Source organism: Corvus brachyrhynchos, unplaced genomic scaffold (genome assembly GCF_000691975.1).
Source record: "Corvus brachyrhynchos isolate BGI_N302 unplaced genomic scaffold, ASM69197v1 scaffold302, whole genome shotgun sequence".
In the NCBI taxonomy this organism is placed as follows: Eukaryota; Metazoa; Chordata; class Aves; order Passeriformes; family Corvidae; genus Corvus; species Corvus brachyrhynchos.
In genome coordinates, this window is record NW_008237244.1 from 2,879,989 (window position 1) to 2,898,342 (window position 18,354).

Genomic DNA, 18,354 nt, shown 5'->3' on the forward strand with positions numbered 1-18,354 from the left:
CAGTATTTTTAACTGTTAACGAATTTTATGCTAACCAAATTCTTAATAATAAATTATCATGCAAATTTATATGAACCCTTTAGAATTCAGTATGTCAACTTCTGTATAAGCCCAACCCAGTACCAGGAAGAAAGAACAGACCTAATATTTTCAACATGGATCCTGCCTCATCCTTCCCCCTGCCTAGTTTACAAAAGTTACATATAATTATTTTAAAAGGCAACCTAAGTTAACGAAGCATTCCTTACTGAAGACGACATACATCAAAATGCAGCTTTTAGTTCTTTTGTCTCACAGAGAGCTAGTTATAATGTGTGCAGTGTGTGTAAAAGATACTTTGACATTTGGCACATTTTATATCAAGCCCCTCTTTTGAAAATTACATTGGATAGGAAAAATGTAATGTGATACCAGCTTAACAAGAGTTTTGTACTTACCAGAATTATGGCAGTAGTCCATATACTGTGGAATTTGGATTGTAAAGGCTACCAAATCTGGAGCTAAGAGAGATTCTGGCTTTCTACTCTCATTGAGCCATTTACTGCTGTGTAAGTCTCTGGTGTCAGAAGGGCCTTGAATTAAAGGAATCAGCTTCTCTTTTCCACCATCACCTAGGATAAAGATTAGACTCCTTACAGCTTTTAGTGTAACAAAATAAATTTTCAAGACAAACATTCACTAGTCCAAAGAGAACACCTATTAATTAACATTGTGAACGCAGAATTAAAAGAGGAAATAGAAAAGCAGCATCATATAAACTGTTGAACAGCCTACCTAATGTTTATCCTGTAAATGCCTTGACATCCAGGACGATTTCAAATGAAGTAATTGATTATCTTTAAAATAGTAATTTCCTTCCCAATTTTATAAAATAATCTATTTAAACATCACCATGAACTCAATTTACAGACACTTAATTTTTAATGTTCTTGACATTAGCTGCTTTTATACATAAAGACATCATAGACATTGGTAAGTTCCCACATGCTCCTCAAGAAAAATTGTTTTAAAGAAGTAAAAAAACCATCATGGAGTCCTCAAAAACTTCACAAGCAAAATACATACTTGTAGCATTAATGGAAAATGAGGCATTAAACAATCAAGAGAACACATCAAAATTATGCTAAGGATAAAGCTAGGTGAAATTATTCTGTATTTCTCCTATTTCTTGAATGTGTCTAGATTAATACTTGTCTCAGCAGAAAAAAAAAAATCTATTTTTTCTAATTCAGTGTAAAATTTGACTGTACTGAGGCAAGACTGGATCATCATGACATACTTAATAATAACAAAAAAACCCCAAAACAGAATACAAAAACCCCTCTCTGATTCATAGGAACAACGAGTAAATTCTTGTTTCAGTAACTCCCCTTGTAAAAAGCAAGGCCAATTCTCCTATACAGGCAATAAAGTTTTACATGGTCCAGCTGCACATACCTGGGGCTTTGGCACAAATTTTTATTGATCCCACGGTCCCAGAGGCACATTTGACCAATGATGTGCCGCAGTACTTCAATTCAACATTCTGGATTGAGCCCTCAAGAGTTGGCAGGGGATTCTTAGATTTCACACCTAATAAAAGAAAACTGCAAATGTACTAGCCTGTTGAATTTAAATATTTTTATATTCCTTCACCAAGGCATTTAAACTTAATTATATTTTAATTATCTACCTTAGATGTTCTTACAGCATTTTTGTTGTGATTCACAGTTTTTAAATGAAAGTGAAAGAATGCTGCTTATAAGTTTTTTAAATACAAACAGTTATGCATTAAATATATATATAGATACTGTGAGGAAAACACACAAGACCACTTAGAAATTGAAATAATAAATATGCATATACACACATAGATACACTTTTGTTTTCACTTTATAAGTGCCACGTCAACTATCCTCCTTCATGTTTTTATTACGACCATTTAATTCCAGGATCTTAAAATGATTAAGTGTTTTCAGCTTTTGTTTAGACGACAACATTTTACTCAGTAGCTATGTAAAGCATTAAATCCACGCAGCTGAGCGGTACAGAAGGCCAATGGCACACTTGCCATTTTTCAGCGGAAACTGGAGTTCAAATCTTGCCTTGGGTCACAAGTGGAAATAAGTTTTGGTGGTCTTTCCTCAGCCCCCATTTGTGAGCACCAGAAAACTACTGCACCACTTGGAAGAAGTCAGTGCTATTGGCAGTCACTTCTGAAGAGCTGCCTAGAACTGCGGCAGAAGCAGCAGGGGATCATACGAGCCAAGAGTGAGATATGTTGGCAGAGCTTGAGGGCAGCCCCCTAAAACAGCCCCAGAGCATAGGTGGAGGAAGCCAGCCCTCCAATTCTGTAGAGCACTGCCTATCAGGAAAAAAAAACACATAAATTCACTTGCAAATTAGAAATAAATAGTTTCAACACCTGTAAGAAGTATGAAAGGAAAAACTAACAGAAGTTGCCTTTTTTATGGTTCTTTTTTCCCCTCATGCAGAAGCAACTTGGAATTTGTCAGTTAAAATTGGCAAGCAGCTTGTTAATTATGCAAACATTAGTATAATTATGAAACCATTTCCTCGTGTATGTAACATAGAATTTGTTCCAAAATCCATAATTATGCAAGGAAAGTATTGTGGAATATCAGGTAAAAAAGCATTTTTATACATATTTCAAGATTATTACACACATTAAAGAAATTTAGTATATTATCTACAGAACTAATTAATTAGTTTTTTTGCAAAAATCTCTCAAAAGACTTAACCCAAAGAACAACCTTTGATATATCTTAACTAGTAAGGAAAAAAATCCTAAAAAAATTATAGAAAACAGAAGATTTCAGATTAAACTTAGTAATTATGCTTAGTTCACTGTGCCTATTCCAGTTCCTAAAGATTGAAGAGTATTTTGTAGTGCATATAAAATCATTTAGCAAGCAGTCTTCTTTATATATATTCAAGGTTTTTTTTCTGGTAAGACATTAAAATAATTTTTGAATAAAAAGTACTTTCCAAGATAGAATAAAAGAAGCAACACATGAAGGCACACACAGCACTTGGTAAAGCAGACTGCCATCTGAAAGTAGGCTTCACACTACAGGTATAATTTCTCATCAGAATTTAACCTGTCTTCTGTCTGAGGTATGTCCAGACTTTTCCTAATTTGTGACTCAGGAAGGCTTCAGGCTCAAAGAATGCTCACTGAAACTAATTTGTGTGCCTTCCATTACAACACCCCATCAGTTCTCAGTCTGAAAGACCAACTACCAGTTTGTCTTGTTAATAAACCCTCATACCCATTTTTGTCCATGGTAAGACTCTTTTAAAGCTGAAAATATCCTTTGATCTAAGGCATGGTATCTGACACAATGCACAAATGCATCAAAAGAAACTAGGGTATCCGTAGGCATTTCTGCCTCCTCATAGTTCTATAAATCTGTACAAAATAGAGGCCATTGTATTCAAATGACAAAAAAAAAAGTTTTTGCCAATTCCAAAACAAAGATTATCAAGTACGGTTAGTAGCAGCCACTATTACAGTTAAAGCAAATCAAATTGAGGTCACAATTTGATCCCCGTCTTTTAAGCCGTCTTAAAACTGGTTGCTTCTTGCTGTTTTCATTTTTCAGCAACACTTCTAAGAATCAAAATACAAGGTGTGATGTCCAATACATTCCAATTTCTCTCACTTCACTATGGAAGACTAAGTACTTTTAAAACTAAATAATTTCCATAATGGAGTTCACTTTTAGATGACAACTGGATACTCTGAACAACTTCTTTGCATTGAGACTAAAACTTTCCATGTTACTTACATGCATAATTTACATTTTAGTTTAGTATCCTACTTGGAAAAAAAGGAACGAAGTTTAGTGTGATTGTGCTCCCTATTTGTTTCTGTTTACTCCTAGTCCCACAACAAGTAAGTTCTGGACTTACTGAATTTCAGCAAGATATGACAACATTATCCAAGACATTTATTTTCTACAACCTTCATGAAAACATGGGTGTATTTGCCCTAACTGACCGGTTACTGTATTCATGACAGTCAGCAAAGCATTGCTCAAATGAGACAATGAACTGCTTTTTCACCCAGCCAGCAGTTAAGGATCATGATGGGAAGCCAGCACAGCTTAATGGCTTGGCCTTAAAGAAACCCACAAACCCCTAATATTCATGATCATATATAATTAACAATTTTATTTCCATGCATATGAAGAAGCAACTGGTAGCAGTAATACGCTATTTTTTTTCTGTTCTAGGGATAGTAAACACTTTGTCCATTGTTTTCTACTATTTGAAAAGAAAATAGAAAACTATTGGAAAAACACAGCATACTCAGACTGTTCCTTTCCTATGTTGCTTTGATGTCAAACGGCAAACTGCTTTCAGCTTCAACACCTGATAACCACAGCACAGTAATCAAGGAGAAGTTGCCAGAAATTCCACTTGGGTTTCACAGCTCTGGTCTGATGGATACTCAGAAAACCTATTTATTAATTACTGAAATCCTGTACAGAGAATACAGTAAGAAACTTGGAATGTCTAACTAGACTTGCATTACAAAGACAAAAATCACCTAAACATAAGGTGATTGCCCTCGCCAAGTTACAAATCTTTTTCAAGGCACAGAACGTTTAGAGACTTTTAGTGAACCATTTCTAATGAATTGGTTTAAAATAGGAGGCCATTTTCTTCAGTCTCTGAAAATTTTTGGAAATTATAAACCATCTCTCATAAACTTGTCAAACTGGCATGCTGCTCTACAGAGAAGAAAGAAGCCTTGTTTCCTTCATACGCCTCTATCTGTAGTTTCCATCCCTGTAACTTTAGTTCCTCCTAAAGAGTCTCCCTTATTTCTTTCATTATGACAATATCATCATAAAATTGAAGTCTCAACGGTTGTTCACATAACTAAAATACTCCTTAAATACCTATTTCAGCAAACAAATGTTTAAGCAAACAAAGACTACAGCTTCCTTCCCTCCCCTCAGTGTTTATGAACTTTTTTAAAGTAGTGTTTTAAGGGATTGATTGAGCATGAAAATGTTCAAACTCCTAGATAAGAAATGCTCCATGCCTCCATGTACTAACTCAAATTTTGTACGGAGACAAACAAACCACAACATTTTAATTAAGACATTGAGCATGAATTTTAACAGAAACTAGGAAAAGCAAATCTATCATTGCCAACAGCAAACATTATGCAAATTCAACATCCTGCAAATGAAGTAGGAGAAAGGCTTATTTCCAAGGTGCAAGACGAGAGTAGAACTTGTGCTGTACTCATTCTTCTGGAATCACACTTGCAGAAGCAGCACTCTGATTTACTTGACTTTGTTGCCCAGTGGAGTCAAATTAGGGCAACACCTTTTTTTTAGTACAAATCAATTTTTCTTCAGTTAATTTATTATTTTCACCAGGAACAGGGGAATCAAAGACTTTATGGAGAAAGAGATACATATGCTGGTCTCCATCAAATATAACTTATGGCTCCTTCCAGACAAATTTTCTAGATGTCTGATTTCTTTTCCTGGAAACATCTTGCCCATTGTAGAATGATTTGCAGTAAAAGTCAAGTGTTTCCTTCCCAGTACGTAGCCATGTGTATACTTGGAGATCAAGCATAGCCTGTTTCACTTGATTCAGACACATAGAATACATCACATCACCAAAGACTTAAAAGGCTGTTTTTTCCATACAGTAAAACCCAAAAGTAGGCAGAAAGGTTTTCTAACTAAAAATCTACTATACCTTGACAATTGACACCTCACACACACTAACTCACTTTAATTCCAAGCCTAAAGGGCCACTGTGTTCCAGATACACGTACAGAAATATTGTGCTGCCAAGAATGGTTTTCCCACACTTTGAAACAGGTATTCACATCCTCCCTCCAACTTTCTGGGTATAGCTTTGGTCTGTTCCATGTACATAACCCAACCACACAGCTTGCCCCACACTCCTGCATTCAGTATCATTTCATGTGCAAGCAGGGGGGGAAACAAATACCTAAAGGCAGGTCACAGCTATGTCTTTATAGATCAGCTCAGGATTTCTGCTAACAAGCCTAGAAATCTAAGCACTCATTTAATTTAAGCACTGTTTAAAAACATTCCCTAATTAGTGAATTTACCAATGAACATCTTTTACCAATCCATTTGTGATAAGGTGAATTTGCAATGATCACCAAGAAACAAAATCTAAACTGATCAATAACAAGGACAGAAAATCAGCAAAAGAGGTATGTTACTGATTCTGAGGACAACAGTCAGGACTGTGCACTGCCAAATCCCTGAAATACAATAATTCTTTAGAAAGATCATAAAAGAAAGAACTGCAAAATATGAAATAGGAAATGAGTAAGGCATGACAAACTTCTAGAAGCAACTCCACATGAATTGTCCCCACATTTAGGCTGCAGCCTCAGAAGGAAAAATTTCAATACTTAAAGCATTAAGTACCAATAAACTATGGTTTGGCAACATCATATAGTAAAAGACTGTCACATACTTGTCAAAATTATTTCAAACAGTAAAAATATCAATCCATGAATAAAAGTAAGGAGCTATTAACTAAATGAAATAACATTGAGGCATAAGTCTTACTGGAATCATGACAAAAAATGTCAAATTATTTTCACAGAAACATATATTTAGGTTTTACATGACTAACACAGAAAAGCTAGTAAACAAATTGAAGCATAAGAGAAACCTCATTTCCTTCCTGAGAGATACTCATCTGTGTTCAGTCTCTGCTTTAGGCAGTGCTCAGTGAGAACTTCTGAAAGTCTGTATTGGACTCGGTTAGAGAGATGGCCCTTCTGAGGAACTCCAAGCTAAAACCAAACTTAATTCCTTCCTCCTTCCCGAAAGAACATAATAGAAGCCACAAAGACCAGCTCTAGCTGGCACCAGTCCTACTTCTCACATTCAAAGCATTGGGACAGCATAAAGCTTTCACATTCTTCTTTGCAATAAAACAGCAGCAACATAGGAATTTCAACATCTCTTTCAATCATTCTGCCTCCCCACACACATCACCTGAAAACACTGGGGTGTTGTGTTTGGGGCTCCCTGCACCCCCCATGCCCCCCTTCCTTTTTTTAACTGGAAAAACAGAGAAAAAGAGGGGTTTTCCTAAATGTAGAAGCTGGGGTATAAATATTTTCTGGAGGTTTTCAGTAGTAAAATTGAATCTTTGCAATGAAGTACCTCAAGCATCTTTACTGTGTTCACAATTTCATGTTTTTCATCTGTCACCATAGTCTACAGACCATATTTTTCAACCCTAACGTACATACTCACAGGCTATTTTCTTAGTTCTTCAAAACAGTAAATCAGGCAACTTATTTTAAGGAACTGTCAAGGTACAATTGTTTGGGTGTTTTTTCTAACTCAACTTTATTTAACATCACAGTTTCTATTCTGATTATCATAGTTATTTATTTTTGTGTAAACCAGTTTTTAGTCTACATATCACTATTCTAGGAAATTATTGTTTCATCCCCACCCACTCCCAAGACTTAACAGGGCACTAACAACAGGATTATGGTAGACTTGTCTTGCCTTTAATGTATTGCGAACTGGACAGGTTTTCTACTGTCTTGAGCTTCTGTGCCAGAGCTCCACACATAAGAGAACCCTGTCCTGAAAAATAGCTCTGCTTTTGCTTTCTCTTCAACCATGGTACTAAAAGAAAAAGCAAATGCATGAAAGGGTGAAATTTAGTGACAGCCTGAAATACTCCCTAGAGAAGGTCAAGCTGCTTTGTTCTTGGGCAACAATGATAAAATACTTATCAAAGAAAGTATCTATCATTCTCTTCATCAGAACATAAGCTGCAAAAAGCACATGTTAAAAATCTCTCTAACTAATCGCTTAAATCCTTAAACTGCCTGTAAACTAACTAAAGTTTCTCCATTGCCTAAATACTAAACAAGATGCAGGACCATCATTATAAACAGAGATTTACATATTGCAAAATACTTCCCAGCTTGCTAAAGAACAGCAGCATTTCACCTATAGGGAGAGTCACTTAAAAAAGGCAAAACCCTGTTGCTACATTCCTGTTTCAAGATTCCCCACACAATGGCCTTCATACAGGTTGCCATTTGCCCTAACCCTAAAGCCTCTTGATTTTTCTAAAATCCTTCTTCAAATGGAGAGGTAAATAAGAAACCTGTGGTTCAAAAACCAACGTTGAGGGAAACATAGGACATTTGGAATAATATGTTTAAGGCATCCTAGGTAACAAGAACCTTTAAATATTCCTTATCAATAATCTATTTTAAGTGATTTTTCCAGTTAAGTAAAATGTAGTTTTAATTTGGAATGCTAACAGAAGAACTAAACAGCTACCACTGAAAAACGCACAGAATCTCTGAATCATAGAATCATTTACACTGGAAAAGACCTCTAACATCATTAAGTCCAACTGCAAACTTAACACTGCCAAGTTCACCAAAAGAAGTAATGGGATGACCAAACACCCTCCTCCAGGTGCTTTTTACAGTGCAGCTGGAGGTGATGTTAATGGAGATAAGGGTGAAAATTTTAACCACGCTTCCCTTCTAGTAATAGAAACATTCCCTTGTAGACCTACCATAACTCCCAATGTGCTGTTTCCACCTGCAGTGGTACTAACACTGACTGGAGCACAGCTGGACAACAATTTTCAAGTGTTGCACACTGACTGCTAAGCTTCACGTGTGATTAGTAGTATTTATTTAAACTACTACTGTGTAGTATTTGCTAAGTTTTTTCAGGATAGAAAACGTGTTGGGGAAGATGTGAATCTCACTAGTAGCAATTGCTCTGTGAGAGAAATCTGCTGCAAAAAACTGTACTGGATTTGGCAGAGGCACAAAGCTGGGCCTGAGTGCTGTGAGAGCAGAGGAACGAGGTGGCAACAGCTCCAGCTCAGCAACAGCCAGGGCAGCTCAGACAATGGATGGCAGACCTGTGAGCCAAGGTGGGGCTAGGGAGTGGAAAGCAGCATGTTCCATGCCACACGTCAGAGGAGGCCAGGCCTGGGCAACGCGGACAATCTCAAACCCCTGTGCCGTGAGCAATCTTGACCTCATCCCACACCATCAGACTTCTTTTGCTCCCTGTTGGACTGTGGATCTTTTTGATCTAAATAGCCAGCATTTAGAAAAGGAACACCACTTTCCATCTCTAAACATAAATAGTATTGTAAATAGCTCTAAAACCCTGCTGTGAAAAGTGTAGTTTTGGGCAATCTCTTATTTTTAATCTCGTTATTGCTAACATTCTGGATATTCAGGCATCGCCAATTATAATTAAAGCCAATATACCTAACTGAAGCCATTATTTTGGATTTGGCAATATCACACTGGACAGGACACAGGATTAAAGCAGCTTAAGTGCTACTGTTCCTACTGTGGTAAACAGAGGTTTAAAAAGAAAAGGACTGATTTTCCTTTCTGCCCAATTCAACAGCTGCATTTCAGATATTCTGTATCACTTGAGACAAATGGTAAAGTGACAAATGGTAGAAGCCAAACTTGATGCATTAAAATAACTTTTGTCTTCCAAGAAAATGCAAAAAAACATATCAAAATCTGGATTTTAACTCTAGAAAAGCATATTCTATTAATCCTCATACCTATGTGTTGTCAGTAGACAAGTGCTTCAAGTGGCATGGATACAAATGCTTCCAGGATACAGAAAAATAAGAACTTGAGAAACTTACACAGTAAAGCATTTGAAGCAAGATCCTGAAAAGGATGAAGACAGATAGGTGGAGAAAAGAGTTCACAGTTTCCACCCTCAGTAACACACCCTTTGGTTGGAAGCCATGCACTTGCAATTGGTTGCTTCCATCTCAGTTGTACAACCCTTCTGTCCATTTCAAATACAGTAGTTTTGCTGTATCTCAGAATAATAGCTCATGCCAAATGTCAACATGTAAAATATATGAAAACACTTCCACTCATTAATAAATGCTAATAGGATTTCAAAAAATCTGAAATGCATTTTCTATCTATTCAAGGTCAATCCAGTACTAGCTCAAAGGGCTTATCTTCAAACATACTAAGCAAAAAGTGAAATTTATCTTAGACTCTGGATTAAAGTCTGCCTTTTGCAACTCTTAGTAAAAAGCTGGGTAGCAACTGAAGAAAAACTTTCTAGCAGAGCAAATTGTAGGATGAAAGAACAAATTCTCAGACAAATCAGAGCTCATGTCAGACCTTATCACCTTCTGTTGCACCTGTGGAGCTCCTTTCTCTAAGGCACACCTACTCAAGCTATTTGGCACCTATAAAACTAATAAACATTTCATACGAGTTTGTACTGCCTTTAAAAAGCCTCCTTCACCAGAACAGATCCAAACCTTATAGTTTTATGTAACGTACGTACTATGCAAAAGACAAGAAGTGGCAGATATCACCTGGACCTACACATGATTGTGAACTTCCCTGTAACACACAAGACATCTGGTCACCTGTTTGCTGTCAAACACAATATCCAATGGCTGAAATCTCTCACAGGCTCAGTCAGAGCTAACTGAATATAGGAGAGAACAGTTATGGGCCAGTAAAAAGGTAAACAAGATGAGGATTCTAGAGGATGGATATAGTAATCCTTTAAGTGAAGAAACTGCAAAGGTTTCATAAAAATTCAGAAGAAGGTCAGATGTGTTCAGTAATGGTATTATCAAAAATAAAGAACATCTAAGGTGTAATCACTAACAGTTAATTTCCTGAGTTGCTAAGCATGGGGAGAAAGCAAAAGAGAATGTTAACATCCCTCAGTTGGGAAGTGAAGAAAGCCCACAATCACATGATTAAAAGATGGACTACAGAAATTGCTGCTACAATCACTGATTATAAAGGAGTAGGAAATGGCAGGAAAACAGTAATTCAGACAGAGCAGGTATGTAAAATATGACAGAAATTAAACAGAAAGATTAAAATACAGTATATCAGTATTATCATGAACAATCTTCCCATGATTCTGCTTCTCAGAGCGTATATGCTGCTTTAAATAAAGGTCTGAGGTTACCCCTTTACCTGTGGTTTTCCATGCACATAGATTATAAGATTTCACTTTCATTAAAAGTGAGGTTTTTTTCTAACAGGAGTATCATTCTTCATCACAATTTTCTATATCACACTGCATTTCTTTGTATCACTGTATTCCTTCCAACAATTTAATATAGGTTGTTTAAGATATCAACTTAAAAACACAATGCTCTAAGTTTAACAGACATGTTTGTATTTTCTTTTAAATAGTCTGTGTAACTCCTGAGGACTTAAAGAAAACAGTATATTTAGTGTCTGGAATGGCAGTTTCTTACACTAGGAGGATATTAACCTTTAATCCTTGAAATCATTAAAGAAATGTTGGTAGAAATATTTTTAGCCTCTTTATCTGGTCAAAGTACTGAAAGTTAAGTCGTGTCTGTACAAACCAATCATTTCACCAGCAGTTTTATATTTCTTTAAAGCCTCATATAAAAAGCACCTGCTTAAAGTGAGTAATGGAGTTTTATATTCATTGCACTTAGGAACAGCGTATGTAACCTATTCCGTTTTCCTCCCTTGTGGAATATATTTCAGCTTATATTGCACAGCACATTACCGATGTGTATAAAGACTCTCTGATCAGCAATTTGGACTGCAGACAGCAACCTGCATGAATACACTTTTTTCCCCTTCCTTAAATACAGTATCCACTTGATTCACCAACACAAATTAAAACCATCCTTTAAAGATGATGATCTCACCTTTACAGTGAATACATGAAGCCCATGCACAGAACACTATAGCAATGTCAGGCTGCAATCTGCAGCATACCAACAGGCAAGACACATGCTGTCAGCATTACAAAGAAAGAACCTAGTATAAAATCTTTCCTGGCCAAAGAACAGAAAATATCCATTAGTGTGATTAATTTTTGAGATGTTAAAAACCTTATTGTCTATTAAGATCCAAAAAATAAAAGAACATCCGAATGCAAGGAGTCCTGTAACATAGCACATATTAAAGACACAATTTAATCTCGGAATCTGCATTTTGTCAGAAAACATGAAAAAGGGTACTTCCATGCTATAGCTTATAAAAGCATATGCTTCTGATATCTTTATAGTTGAGAAATTTAAAGAATTTTTCAACTCAGCCTCAGCATCAGGTTTCCCTGCAGAATTTAGTGCTGTATTTTAATAATAGTATGAACTTAAAGTAGCCTAACAACAGTAGTCTTCAATTATGACAATACTTATGCTGGATTCAAGTATGTAATATATGCATGATTGTAACAAAAAGAACATATTTTAATTTTTTCATTAAAGAAACAACAGTGGCTTTTGATGGCACAACTTAAATATGTTTTGTAAACACTTTTGCATGATTATCCATTGTATTCATGAACTCATCATAATATGTATCACTAAACAAAGTACACTGAGTTCCATGGATTTCAAAGCAGAATGATTTATCCCCTATGCCCTATCATATCATCACAAAAGCAGATGCTGCTTTAGAGCAGACAGTCACTTTTTGCACGTTCTTCCACCCACAACCTCTCTCTGCTGGTAAATTTTAAGTAACATGGAAAATAAATTTGCCAGAAATTAAACTAGGCATAGAATTACCCATCAATATTATTGCATGTAAGTACTTACTCACTGAACTAAACAGGAAGAAGGGCTATATTACATTAGCTTGATTAGTACCTCATGGAAGGCTACAGAAGTTTTGAGGTCAAGGCAAGTTTACTGAGCCCATGAGAAGTGGAAGGAATAGATATTCTGTAGTCACACATCTGAGGTAACATCTGTGATAGGGCAATTGCATATTTTCTAATTTACTGTAATTAGGTTAGCACTACAGTAACCTTGTTTGCTACAAATTTTCACTTTGATATACTTGGTACAGTAAATATTGATAAATCTACCCAATATTAAAATATCTGAGGAAGAGAGGACTTCAAAATTAAAATTAAATCCTGCTAAATCTTCACAGTACCTTTGAATGATAACCCAAGGAGATTCTGAAAAGAAAAAAAAGGTCAAATTTTTAACACAGTGGAACAATACTATGAACTTACTGGTTTTACAATGCTTTTTCTTTTCCCAATTAGACTTCCTTAGCATAATTAAAAATCTGTATTAAATGTCCTTATAGGTATTATAACACGGCTTAGTTTATAAAAAGGAGTGCTATATGAATACCAGTTGTATGCTTTTCAACAGAAGGATGTAAACTTATTTAGCGATCTGTTTTTCTCTTTCATCTTATCTCTAGTTTCTGTGTAGATTTATAATGCTCATTGTTTCCAATTTTAACAAATCACCTAATGGCAGAAAGGAAAATATGTTAACCTTGGAATTATTTGCAGTTGTAGAAATCCCTTTTGTCTGGCTCATGCCAGGCCTGCAATCTGTTTTAAACACAGATTGTCTGTCTTTTGTCTGACAGCCACCAAGCTGCACAAATTACTTTCTGCCTGTTCACCTGTTTGCAGCTGTGTCTGTAAGCTAAGGATTCTGTAGTTTGACTTGAGCAACCACTCCAGGATTGATGACATGTGCTGCTGATAAACTGAGCAATTTGAAGAAATTACTGGCTAAACTTATTGAAAGACATCTGTGCATGAGCTGAGAACTAGAAGCCTTCAGTTGTGTGTTTGCAACCTGCAGTGGCGGCAATCTGTTTGAAGTGATATCCTTCTATAACAGAGCTGGTCCTGCCACAAAATAACTGAACCATCTTTGCAACATATTTCTTCACCCACCAACAGAATTCTGCTCTTTTGGTCTTAAATATACATCCTAAACAGAGGATATAACAACAGTTAAGACTTCCTATACTCATCTAGCAGAAGTAACTTCTTTTGAAGTGTTTCCATTTTTCACTGAGATCTGGCATTCTGTGTTGTTTCCCAGCCCTCTCTGCTCTTCAGACTAGTTCTCAGCAGTTAATGCTAGTTTGAGCATCTCACAGACACACTTACTATGTTAGCCAAGAGGACATGCCTTGGCAGTATTATGGGGGTACTACTCTTCAGCTAACTAATAGTAATGCCTGAGGCTTCTGCTCTAAAAGTCAGTCATCAAAAAACTCTATTTCTAAACCATGTGAACCTGGATAATGTTGGAGCTTCTGGGGGATACTTGCAGATGTTCACTTGAAGCACAAGAAGCCCAAGACTGCTCTCTCAGGGTGAGCATGTGCATGCATATGTGCGTATGTATGAAATTCTTTTGCTTTGAAAAAACTCCACAAGCCTGGTGAGCTGTGTGTGATGGCTAGTCAGTTCTAAGCTGTGCACTACATTTAGCAAAATAAATTCCTAAGTCCTTTGGGACACATTCTATAGTGATACAATTCAACGTTGCTCCCATTTGCTTTGTTCTTACACACGTAGCATAAATGCATTTCAAGTAGACATTGTGACAGAGTAAGCCAAAGCAGAATTCTGTACATCTTCAAATGTTGTAGTAGCCCAGAACAAACAACAAATTAAAAACATTACTAAAATTGCTTCACACAGTAATGCAAAAAAAATTAATAGAAGGAAAGTGTGTTAAGCCTAAAAAAGTAACTAAGGCTTAGAGAACTTCCAGTGACTAGTCAAAAGCACAAAAGTTGTCCACTTTCACATCTGCACGTTAACCCTCTCTCCCCTGCTAAGCCTTCATTTTAGGCATTTAAAAAGGATTAAGCATGCAGTACTTAAGTACCCAAAACAAACTATTAATTTCACCTTGTTGGCTTTACAAACACTTCATACCAAAAGCCAAGCTACTGACTAAAATCATCAAACCATCAGAACTCATATCTGTGCTATTTGTTAGCTTTAGCAAATGAAATTAGTGCTTCCATTGTAATTTCTTTAGTATTTGGAAGCAAGTATTACCTTTGAAAGTATTTTCACAAACAAGGTTTACTAAAAATTATAACAAATTTCAATATACGTATTATATTTGATGAAAAATTATCACTGTGCTCAAACACATTTGAAAACAGGAAAGCAAAGCTTTCAAGTTAGGTAGCTATATAAACTGGGCTTTCACATTTCAGAACCCATAAACTGGATTCACCACAGAGCTGAAGTGACTTCCTGGAAAAAGGAATATATAGCATAGTGTATATGCATACAATAAATCAAGTCCTGATTATGTGCAGCTAAAAACTATATATCACGAATAATAAAACCTTTAAAATACCATCCTACAGCAGATATCTAAGTAAATAGAGCACGTTTTTGCCTTTAGCATCTATGCATATTGTGCATTCGAGCATTTTTAATGTCAGCTTTTATTTTAAAAGAGCTAAGTCGTGAGAACATTCTTATGTACCACTTCATAACTCTGACACCAAGTATGTATAAGAAGATTAGCCTTTATTTGGTATAAAATCAGTTGGCAGTTTTACATCTGTGCAATGCAACATAAATACCCCAGCTGGCATCTCAAGCTCACACACATATGGACTTCAAAACAGAAACTTCCTTATTTGCAGCACTGCCAGGGTAATTTTGTATACTCCGCATACTACAGCTATTTGTCAGGCCCCTGCAGGTGTGCACTGCACATAAACACACAGCTGTAGTCTAGCAAGCCAAGTGTTCCATCAAACACATAAAGGGAGACCTCAGCAGCTGGATTAGTCATCCCTGCAACAGGTCCAGAGAGAACAATATGGGTTAGTATTTTTGGAAAAGCATGGATGGTAAATTTATGATTATGCTGGCCTTACCAAATAACTGCTGGATTGTGTCATTTTTATGCAATGTCTACTTATTAAAGTTTTTGTTAGAATGGCTGGAACAGACCGAATATTTTTTAGTTTTTAATATAAACAATAAGGTAGTTTATGTATAAAATAGTTTATTAAGTGCAAAATGTTAAAAGGTTTTCATGCTAGTGGTTGGTTTTTGACAGATGTTACAATTATTTGCATTGGCTTTAACAGACAAATCGCTGGAATCAATTATAGTTAGTATATCAAAGTTTCTTACTAGTTATATATTATGCTTTGTCACATTTACTATAGCTAAAGAGGATTTTTCTATTTCTTTTTTACTGTAACTGCTTAGATCACAGGTGAATTCCTAAAAACACTTGATAAAGAGAAGTGCAGAATGAACACTTTACTGTGATTAAGTTGCTTATTTACACTGACTTTAATACATTTTAAAACTCAACTAAAGTTACTTTCTCTCAGTACTGTTTAGAAGACATCAGCATCCACAGAATTTCACGGTGGTCATACAGATGTTAAAAACATTTTAATCAACCAGAAAAAGCAGTAAACTTAATTTTATGCAAGTTTCCTTTAAGAAACTTCGTATGCCAAAATCAAGAATAAAATGAATCAGTAAGAAAATGAAGAAAATTTTTAAAACTATTTGCCACCTATTTATTCAGAACCATCACTGTATGGTAAGTGTTTCAGCATTTTAAAATTGCCTTAGAAAAGATGAGAAACTATGAACACTATCAGGAGTAATCCTAGATTAATTTCATCCATTAAACTTTGAGTTCAAATATGCAGGCACCTGTGCTTGCTTCTCTCTGGTGTTTGGAAACACAAAAATTTACCAGACCTTATAAATTGCTCTCTTTTCTGACTGCGACATGTTTACATACTCATAACAGCTCTTCCAGATTTCATGTGCTGAGGGGAAGATATCAATTCGACACATCGGTACAGTAGACATTGACTGGCACTGAGAACATTAACCACATTTTTCCTTGCATAGACCAGGACTTGGCAGCACCTGGGACCACTATGAGCAGGAATCCATTCCCAACTGCCCCTGCTTCATTAAGTTAATTGCATCATTTCAAGAAAGAAGAGAAGGGGCTTCCTAAAGGTCACTTTCCTAAACATGACCTAATGACATTTCAAGACCACGTATGTGTCATCCACCAGGAATATCACTACTGGTGGCTCAGAAATGTACAGGAAGGTTATGTTAATATTATGGTAACATAAGATCTAATCACTATAATTACTGATACGTAACTAACAACAACACAGTCATTTCCTCATGTCTATAAAGGTAGCTGGTTTTTTAAGCCAAACAGGTTGTAGTAAATGCTGAAAAGGCACCAGACTCAGATGAACAGTACTCAGCCATATCCAGTATAAAAGCCACTAAAACATGTCAACATGTAACAAAATCAGAAAGAAACACACTTCAAAACAAAAAATGGTTATTTAGAATATAGAGAGTATGAATCAACACATACAGGTAACCAGAGCAACCACCAAACCACAGCTGAAATGCAAAGAGTAGATTTATTTCACTCCCTCACTAACAATGCTGGGTGGCAGAGACACACCTGGACATGGGCACCATTAGACTCAGCTCATCCCAGAAGACAGAGACACATGGGGACACAGAGACATACCTGGACACGGGCGCCATTAGGCTCAGCTCATCCCAGCGGACAGAGACACATGGGGACACAGGTTCTGTTAGGCTCGGCTCTTCCTAGCAGAGAGCAGGAGGGGCCACTTCCTGCCCCAGTATACCAAAGGGCTTCATGCATGTGTAGTTTATCACAAGGCTGAGCTTTTATGATCTCTGAGTTTTTGTTCTCTCACTCTGTCCCAGCAGGAGGCTCAGGCATTAGAGTGCATTATCTCTACATGGGAATTCTACTTCTCAAAACAGACAGAAGATGAACAGCACTAGGCATAAGAAATGGAGTTTTCCCACCCTGGTATTCTTAGCATTCCCAACAGCAAGGTCACTTGGGCAAATTTACTGTCCTCCTCACCATTCTTCCACTTTTAACCCTTTACTTCCAACACAGGGTAAATGTACAGGGCAGAGTAAATTATTCCTTTTCATTCAAACAACTATCTTTCTGAATCACAACAGAAAATCTTTAACTTCAGGGATACATATTTTGCACCCATCTTGGATCTACAGCCTACAAAATACATGTATAAAGCTTTAACAATGGAATTACTAACCTGGTAAACTGAAGGCAGAGTTCATACCAAAGATACAATAATAAATGGAAGAGGGCAGAAACTGACTGATGGTTTGATGGCAAAGTTTTCAAGATTTAATGGCATACTATAACACTGATGAAAAAACTACATTCAAAAGAACAATAATTGCTTTATTAAAATGACCTACAATCTTAATAAGAGCTTCCAAGAAATCAATTGGACCTACTTCAGATAAAAACCTAAAATATCTTTCTTGAAAAACAGCTAAAGATGACCACAATATTATAGACCAAAATAATGCGATGCCCATAAAGCAAAAATGTGACTTCTCAGGATATCTTTAAGAAAGTGTTTTTGTGAATGTTACAAAAGAATTTTAAAAGAGGAATTAGTGGTTTTATGTACTAATATTATGCAGTGAACTGTAAGAGAAT

General features: G+C 36.2%; 1 protein-coding gene across 9 annotated transcripts in view; it reads right to left on the minus strand.

Annotated features, from left to right (window-relative positions):
• The window catches only part of VPS13B (vacuolar protein sorting 13 homolog B), a 437,850-nt gene that overhangs the window by 295,855 nt on the left and 123,641 nt on the right, over window positions 1-18,354 (minus strand). For 8 of the 9 annotated variants that reach the window (XM_017730363.1, XM_017730354.1, XM_017730356.1 and 5 more), the window contains 2 exons: window positions 1,438-1,572; window positions 438-611 (listed from right to left, as the gene is read on the minus strand). In XM_017730363.1, coding sequence (XP_017585852.1) covers window positions 438-611; window positions 1,438-1,572 — 309 coding nt within the window. Of the gene's footprint in view, window positions 1-437; window positions 612-1,437; window positions 1,573-15,381; window positions 15,624-18,354 lie in introns of those variants that run through there. The other variant, XM_017730359.1, reaches the window with a different exon arrangement.